At 42.1% G+C, this 8790-nt stretch overlaps 1 protein-coding gene across 4 annotated transcripts; it reads left to right on the forward strand.

Annotated features, from left to right (window-relative positions):
• The first annotated feature begins 1413 nt into the window (after window positions 1–1413).
• On the forward strand, window positions 1414–8086 carry LOC106600701 (nuclear pore complex protein DDB_G0274915). 4 transcript variants are annotated; one of them, XM_045716114.1, is made up of 7 exons: window positions 1418–2741; window positions 4010–4105; window positions 4998–5231; window positions 5403–5562; window positions 5813–5854; window positions 5962–6930; window positions 7000–8086. In XM_045716114.1, the coding sequence occupies exons 1-7, from the start codon at window positions 2154–2156 to the stop codon at window positions 7206–7208; spliced, it is 2298 nt and encodes a 765-aa protein (XP_045572070.1). In that variant the 5' UTR covers window positions 1418–2153; the 3' UTR covers window positions 7209–8086. The 4 variants fall into 4 exon arrangements, with proteins under 4 accessions (XP_014047739.2, XP_045572070.1, XP_014047738.2 ...); XM_014192263.2 differs by having other exon boundaries at window positions 1420–2741; window positions 5962–8086; XM_014192266.2 differs by having other exon boundaries at window positions 1424–1864; window positions 5962–8086.
• The last annotated feature ends 704 nt before the right edge of the window (window positions 8087–8790 follow it).

The following is an 8790-nucleotide window of genomic DNA, read 5'->3' on the forward strand; positions in this document are numbered from 1 at the left end:
ACATTGAAAATAGTTACTGACAAATACCATAACTAAGCAGGGCTGGGTTTGGATAAAATCCTGGATTGGAGACCAAAGTGTATCTTTAGATAGATCACAGTGCTCCCTATTGTTTTGTTTTTCTGATAGTGGATATAATGTTGAAGATCTGACGTTGTTTTAAAGGTACAAATTCAACATATTTTATACAAGGTTTGTCTATGTAAAAATTTGACTAACATGATGACATAATCCTGTGGTTGAAATGTCACTTTAAAACAAAAGTTGATTCAAATTGCTTGAGTTACAAACTATAAACAATCTATGAAAAGCTGAGCTCCCACAAACATGCACATGTAATATGTTTTGCTCTGACGCTCAAACGCTACTCAAGAGTCGTTAGAAGATCATAAGGAATCCTGGACATAGTATCTGTAATACTGTAATAAGCTCACATAGTTGCTGTCACAATCTACAAACCACACAGTTGTCACTGACTAGTTGGATATTCATTTCCCATTGAGCAAACCATTTCTGTAATTACAGCATTCATATAAATTCATTTTTATCCTTTTTTGCTCTTTGGCAGACCTTATTTTTATATTGACAATTTGTCAATAAAACTCATGAATGCAAATGTTGATGCCAAATTGTTTTGTGTTCTACTTGTAGCCCTGGTTGTCTTAAAAATGTATATGTAAGAGCTGGACATGCAGATAAATGTTAGTCAGATAAATGAAAATCCAAATTTTGCTGGGGTCTCGGGACTGATACGGTTAATGATATTCTCTGCTGCCAATTTGGTCTTTATCCCAAATCTGTGACCTCATCGTGTACATTAAAATAAGAATACATGTATGAGCGGAACTGAAAGTGAAAATAGATATCGCATTCTACTTACACTGAGTGTACAAAACATAAGGAACACCTGCTCTTTTCATGACAGACTGACCAGGTGAAAGCTATGATCCATTATTGATGTCACTTGTAAAAAATCCACTTCAATCAGTGTAGATGAAGGGGAGACAGGTTGAATAAGCATTTTTAGTCTTTAAGACATTGATTGTGTATGTGTGCCATTCAGGGGGTGAATGGGCAAGACAAAATATTTAAGTGGCTTTGAACGGCGTATGGTAGTAGGTGCCAGGCGCATCGGTTTGAGTGTGAAGAACTGCAACGCTGCTGGGTTTTCACAGCCAACAGTTTCCCGTGTGTATAAAGAACACTTTCGACACCTTGTAGAGTCCATGCCCCGACGAATTGAGGATGTTCTGAGGGCAAAAAGGGGGTGCAACTCTATAATAGGAAGGTGTTCCTAATGTTTTGTACATTTCAGAGTAAATACGAACTTAACTATGTATCTCTCTATTCTCTAAAATAATCTCAAGAGTTCATAATTTAACTGCGTACACATCTGAAACATTTGTGACAGTAAGAGGAAGCTGCATATATATGACCATTAAAAAAGCCTCAAACCATACAAAGGAACTGCTCATTTGCATATTCGGTGTGTTTAGTAACAATATACGATAGAAGGAGAATAATAGCCACATATCACTAGATGTGTGGAAACTTTCAAAAAAATCTTAAATGTCGCTGACTCACCTAAAAAAGTAGCATTTTGCGTCTAGCTAATGTGTGTATGTGTATATTTTTTCCCCCCATTTGTTTCCCCAGAGGATTTTACGTCATCTTTAAACGGTTCCATAACGACAGACACTGTGAAACGGGAAGCAAGTACAGGGTGAGGATTTTATAATAAATAGACACAGAGCCAGAGCAACGTCTGGACAAGAGAAACAAAACAACATCAATGCAGACACGGGAATGAAACTGAGGAAGTGACAGATGTATGGCAGGCAATCAATGGCGTGATGGAGTCCAGGTGAGTCCGATGAAGCGCTGGCGCGCACAACGTTGGTGACAGGTGCGCGTTATGATGAGCAGCCTGGCGACCTTGAGGCAGACCTCCATGGAACAGACCTGACAAAACTAATGAACCATGTGACCACACCCACAGTGGGTCAGGATTTCAAGAGAAATGAAACTCTCTTTTTTTTTTTTACACTATATGTGTGCGTTCTCTTCAGTCAGTGTAGTACCCACCTCAGTTCTGTATTTTACGCTCTAGGCTAGTTACCGCACACAACTTGGTTAGCTGTAGATCAGACACAATGTCGAGTAAAATGTCAGCCTCTATCTTATTGGAACAGGACCTCTTCAACTGTCCCATCTGTCTAGACCTGCTGAAAGATCCGGTGACTATGCCTTGTGGACACAGTCACTGTATGGGCTGTATCCAGGGCTTATGGGAGCAGGAGGACCAGATGGGAGGTCAGATCTGCCCCCAGTGCAAAGAAAGTCTTACACAACCTTGGCCCACTCTGAACCGAAATACTATTCTGGCTGAAATGGTGGCGAAACTGAAGAAGACAGAACTCCAAGCTGCTCCTCTTACGGAAGATGTGGTTGCGTGTGACTTCTGCACTAGAGAAGCGAACCAAGCTGTCAAGTCCTGCTTGGTGTGTCTGGCCTCTTACTGTGAGACTCACCTAAAGCCCCACTATGAAAACCCTGCCTTTGGAAGGCACACACTGTTGGATGCCACACGACGATTACAGGAACGGGTTTGCTCAACTCATCACAAACTGCTGGAGGTTTACTGCAGAACCGACAAACTGTGTGTGTGTGTGAGTTGTGCACTGTACGATCACAAAGGCCATGTCACCGTCCCTGCATCAGCTGAAAGAATGGAGAAGCAGGTAGGCGCTAAAACCATAGACATTAAAACCAGTAGATCGTTGTAGCGCTGACGTCATCCACGATTTTCCTATAGAAAACTACCGATGGCGATTGTTGGGTTGCGTCAATCAAATCTGATATTAGGATATAAACAAACCATGCAACTTAGTTTTGCAATGATTATTTAATTCATCTTTAAGTAAATAGAATGATAGTACAAATGGTAAATATGATGTTCGTATATACGGGCTCACCGCACTACCTCGCAGGGTATACAGAGAACTCACTGTTTAAGCACAAAGTTCTTCTTTAATACTCTGACAGAGATAGGCCCGCTCTGATCAGGAACTATCAGAGTAGAGGCTGAGCGTGGTTTAGACTTACTCAGCCTATCGCAGGCGCACAGGCTGGTCCAAGCCTCCTGGCGCATCACATGTTGCCAGGCGATGGATCTTATCTTCTTAGTGTATACTCAAGAGTCAGCAACCACTCAATTTCCAGTGATTTACTTATACAGTTGTTTCTCCACTCTATCTGTTCCTCACATGCTCCACTTGTGATGGGTTTCACAACCTCCTATCACTAAGTCAGCGTCCTACACCTTGTTACAGAATGTTCTCTTTGTCTACCGATTATGCTGTCCTGTTTAAGTTCTGATATATTATAAACCATAATTATATATTATAAACCATAATTATAGTTGCACATTCAATATCTGCAGAAGCATAAAACCGAAAAATAACCCCACACGATGTAGTCGTTTTCATCCTGCCTGAGCGAGTCAACCTAACGCTGCGTGGTCCTGTGTGATGACAAATGTAGTAGTCAGAATGGATCTCTACTTAATAAAATACCTACATTTGTAGCGAACTTTTAAAATAATGAATCGTGGAGATCGAACTTGATCTAATGTTAGAGGCCCAAACGGCCGTAAAACGTTGTTTTGTTTGGCTGTTCTGGCGATTTGTAATCTACATAGGTTTTATAGAGCAGACCAGGGCTTTGGGCACCACTTGGTTGCTACGCAGGCCTGGCTAAAACTCATTGGGGGAACATAGTTTAGCTTTAGGTAAAAGGTAATCTGAAGCTCTCTGGCACGGTGATTTAGTTCTGCCAATTAGCCTAATCTTGTAAATCACATCCTGATCTATCCTGGTTATCACATATAGTATCACGTGTGTCACTCTGTTCAGCGTTATCATGTTTCCTTTGTTGCTATTAGCGCATTTGTTTGTTAAGAAAGTGGAAGGCTCATGTTGAGTTGTCCGGGGCTTCTCTCTGCTCACAGAAAGAGACAGAAGCCACAGGAGGATCATGTCGACAGAAAGTCAAGGAAAAGGAAGAGGAGGTAGAGCACCTGAGGGGAGCGTTGATGTTGTTTAAGGTGAGCTAGGATGTTTTGCAACAGATGGGTATACTGTATATGATCAAGGTCAGAGAGGGAGGGGTGGTGGCGTTTTGAAGTGAACTTAATCTGCCATAACTTTATCTGTACACATGTTGTACTGCATTGAATCTGTTATCTCCATCTGATTAGCTTTCTAATGTACTAGTGCATCTTTAATTAGATTAGATTGATTTGATTAGATCACAATTAATATCCCACCAGTGATATATTAATTTGGTCATTTGCTTAAAAAGACAAAATACATAAAAACACAGAATAATACACAATACATTTTATATGAACGTACAATAGGCTGCAGATTTACAGTGCAAGTGCAATACATATTTACTGTACACACCTATCAACTAGTCAACAGTCCAATTAGACTATCCATTGTACAGCTTAATGGCTGTTGGAATTAAAGAGTCCTTATATCTGTTTTTCCTGTGCTTCTTTTTTAAAGAAGTCGTCTTCCCCTAGTCAGGCTATGACTGAATTTCGGGTGAAGGGGATGTGTACTGTCCTGTAAAATGTTTCGTTTTTGGAGGATGAGTTTTGTGTACAGGCTGGAAGCAGCTGATTCTTGGTCCATACTACCAATGATCCTCCCCACCAATGATCCTCCCGAATATGTCCTGCAGCACATTCTGCAGGACATATTTGTAAAACCCATGTGGGATTTGACGATTAACATTAAAATGGTTTTGCATTAAAAAAAGTGACTTAGTGACTGTTTCTTTGCAAGGGCACAGACATTGTATTGCTGTTTGTTTATATTGGTATTTATGTGGTCACTCTATCGACTGACTCCCTGGTGATCTTTGTCGGGGGGTAATTAAGTACCAGAACATTGAGGCAGGGTCTAAATCACTATATTCCTTTCGATCAGCGCTCTGCAAGGGAAGCTATTCTGGACAGCACCAGGACCCTCTCAGAGCTGAAAGTATACCTGGAGCGGAGGGGCAACGAGGTGAAGGAGCTGATCAGGGCTCAGGAGAAGGTGGAGGTGAACCGGGCGGAGGCCCAACTGCAGCGTCTGGAGCAGGAGATTATTGCGCTGAAGAAGAGAGACTCTGAGCTGAAGAAACTCACACTGACCCAAGATGACGCATACTTCCTTCAGGTATAAGCACTTCTTTGTTTAATACTCCTTACACAGAGTAGTAGAAGTAGAAACTGGATTATCTTGAGGATAATCGGTTTTGCAGAATGATATCTTTAAATAAACAGACATAGTTTGCTGCCCTGGAGTTCAGCTGTATGTGAAGCCGTTTTCTTTCTTCAATCTTTCCAGCATTACCAAGACCCCAGTAGCTCTCCTGTATCTGAAGACCTGCCGAGCGTCAACATTGACCCGCTGTGTGATTTTGGGACAGTGAAGAGAGCTTATACTCATTTCAAGGAGCAGTTGGAATGCTTCTGTGATGGAGGAATGAAGAGGATATTGAACACAGGTAGAATTTCAGAGGTTCCCCACTGGGCACAGACGTCAATTCAATGTCTATTCCACGTTGGTTCAATGCAATTTCATTAAAATGACGTGGAAACAACATTGATTCAACCAGTGTGTTCCCAGTGGGTTAAGACTGCATGTGAGATGTGAATGAGGTACTGTATATCTTTTGAAAACCCTTGAATTGGGACTCTGGGTTTTAAAAGCTTGTAAGAAATAATAATTGTGTGTATCTGTGTCCATTTCCACAGTAAAAGCCATCCATATGCTTCAGTCACCAAAGCCCAGCCAATGTAAGTGTGTTCATAATCTCAGCATGCAGAATTTTTCCAGGAAAAAAAAACACAAAATACTGTAGCCTATGTGAGCTAAAATGTTTGTGCAATTATTTCACTTTCAGCTCCAAAGACAATTGGTCAAGCCAATGGGAGCCCCCCAGCCTTCAAGCCCGCCCTGGTAATGGGGGAACCTACAGTAACCTGCAACACTCCCCTTTCCCTCTGTACAAAGTCCTCTATCTTGAAGTACTCTTCCATGAGCAAACCTCCAACTGGCACAGCGATCCTATTCACCAAAAAAGGGCCATCAAATGACACTCAACCTGCTGCTAGAGTAGAGGCCATCCTCACCAAACCCTTGTCCACCACTGACAACCTTCTCTTGACCAAATCGGCATCTAATATGAACATCAATCCCCTGCTTACTAAATCCTTATCTAACACTGAAGGGTTCACCAAACCTGCATCTGGAGCTGGTATAGCAGTCCTTAACACCGAACCTGCTCCTACAACAAGCAGCAGCATTTTCTATTGTCCTGTCGGTGTTTGTGGTAAGCCTGCTGTTGACATGGATTACTTTTGTAAGGCAGCATTAAACACTGACAGCGGTCCTTTCACCAAACTTGTATCTGACAACAATAGTAGGGAAAAGCATAGCACAGGTTTCTCCTTTGGCAAGCCTAAATGTAACGCAGGCTCATCCCTCTTTGGCAAGCCTGAATCTAACACAGGTTCACCCCTCTTTGGCAAGCCTGAATCTAACACAGGTTCACCCTTCTTTGGCAAGCCTGAATCTAACACAGGTTCACCCTTCTTTGGCAAGCCTGAATCTAACACAGGTTCAGCCCTCTTTGGCAAGCCTGAATCTAACACAGGTTCAGCCCTCTTTGGCAAGCCTGAATCTAACACAGGTTCAGCCCTCTTTGGCAAGCCTGAATCTAACACAGGTTCACCCCTCTTTGGCAAGCCTGAATCTAACACAGGTTCACCCCTCTTTGGCAAGCCTGAATCTAACACAGGTTCACCCCTCTTTGGCAAGCCTGAATCTAGCACAGGTTTATCCCTCTTTGGCAAGCCTGAATCTAACACAGGTTTATCCCTCTTTGGCAAGCCTGAATCTAACACAGGATTCTCATTTGGCAAGCCTGAATCTAGCACAGGTTTATCCCTCTTTGGCAAGCCTGAATCTAACACAGGATTCTCATTTGGCAAGCCGAAATCTAGCACAGGTTTATCCCTCTTTGGCAAGCCGGAATCTAGCACAGGTTTATCCCTCTTTGGCAAGCCTGAATCTAGCACAGGTTCGTCCCTCTTTGGCAAGCCTGAATCTAGCACAGGATTCAGCCCTCTTTGGCAAGCCGGAATCTAGCACAGGTTTATCCCTCTTTGGCAAGCCTGAATCTAACACAGGTTTATCCCTCTTTGGCAAGCCGGAATCTAGCACAGGTTTATCCCTCTTTGGCAGGCCTGAATCTAGCACAGGTTTATCCCTCTTTGGCAAGCCTGAATCTAGCACAGGTTTATCCCTCTTTGGCAAGCCGGAATCTAGCACAGGTTTGTCCCTCTTTGGCAAGCCGGAATCTAGCACAGGATTCTCATTTGGCAAGCCGGAATCTAGCACAGGTTTATCCCTCTTTGGCAAGCCTGAATCTAGCACAGGTTTATCCCTCTTTGGCAAGCCGGAATCTAGCACAGGTTTGTCCCTCTTTGGCAAGCCTGAATCTAGCACAGGATTCTCATTTGGCAAGCCGGAATCTAGCACAGGTTCACCCCTCTTTGGCAAGCCTGAATGTAAAACAGGATCCTCCTTTGGCAAGCCTGCAGACCAGCCTGGTGTCGTGGAGATTTATATTTTAGAAAACTAAACCAAGCCTTCTCCTATCAATGAAGAAAGGCTGTTATCAGGGTTACACATCATGGGATTACACTATAAATTGTAAATAAATAATAATACAATGAGTTTGCCCATGTTAATATACACGTGTACTTTGATTTGTTATGCAGTACCAATACTGTGATGGATTTAATGTTCTCTGTACTGAATGAAATGGATTTCTTCCACTGATTTTAAAAACGGTAATATACCCATGATAATTTACCAATTTTCTGCCAGATGGCATTCAAACAACAGTCTCATCTCACTCTTATGTAGTCCCTCAATTCATGTGGTCTGTTTTGAAAAATATGTATTCTGACCTCAATGGGACAATCTGGTTAAATAAAATAAACACAAATGTGACAACTTGATATTATGTTGGTGCAATTGTAGTTTCTTACATATTGTTTCTGTATTTACCATTAAGTGCAATATGTACATAGCACTTAACACATGGATCTCACATAGCCATTTTTATGTATTTGTTTGGTGTGTGTGTGTTGCTGTTTTCATTCATACTGATGGCATACCAATCAAATCAAACTTTATTTGTCACATGCGCTGAATAAAACGGGTATAGACCTTACCGGGAAATGCTTACTTACAAGCCCTTAACCAACAATGCCGTTCAAGAAAGAGTTAAGAATATCTTTACCAAATAAACTAAAGTAAAAAATTCTAAAAAGTAACACAATAACGAGGTTATATACAGGGGGTACCAGTACTGAGTCAATGTGCGGGGGTACAGGTTAGTCAAGGTAATTTGTAGGTAGGGGTAAAATGACTATGCATAGATAGTAAATAGCAAGTAGCAGCAGTATAATAACAGATGGGGGGCTGTCAGTGTAAAATAGTCTAGGTGCCCATTTGATTAATTGTTCAGCAGTCTTATGGCTTGGGGGTAGAAGCTGTTACGGAGCCTTTTGGTCATAGACTTGGCGCTCTGGTACCGCTTGCCGTGCGGTAGCAGAGAGAACAGTCTATGACTTGGGTGACCGGAGTCTTTGACAATTTTTGGGGCTTTTCTCTGACACCGCCTAGTGTATATAGGTCCTGGATGGAAGGAAGCTTGGCC

This window comes from Salmo salar, chromosome ssa03 (genome assembly GCF_905237065.1).
Source record: "Salmo salar chromosome ssa03, Ssal_v3.1, whole genome shotgun sequence".
Lineage (NCBI taxonomy): Eukaryota > Metazoa > Chordata > Actinopteri > Salmoniformes > Salmonidae > Salmo > Salmo salar.

Coding starts and splice junctions, on each gene's coding strand:
- LOC106600701 (XM_014192263.2), top strand. CDS start 2,154: ATGTCGAGTAAAATGTCAGCCTCTATCTTATTGGAACAGGACCTCTTC. Junction 4,106..4,997: donor GAGCGTTGATGTTGTTTAAG/GTGAGCTAGGAT, acceptor CCTTTCGATCAG/CGCTCTGCAAGGGAAGCTAT. Junction 5,232..5,402: donor ATGACGCATACTTCCTTCAG/GTATAAGCACTT, acceptor CAATCTTTCCAG/CATTACCAAGACCCCAGTAG.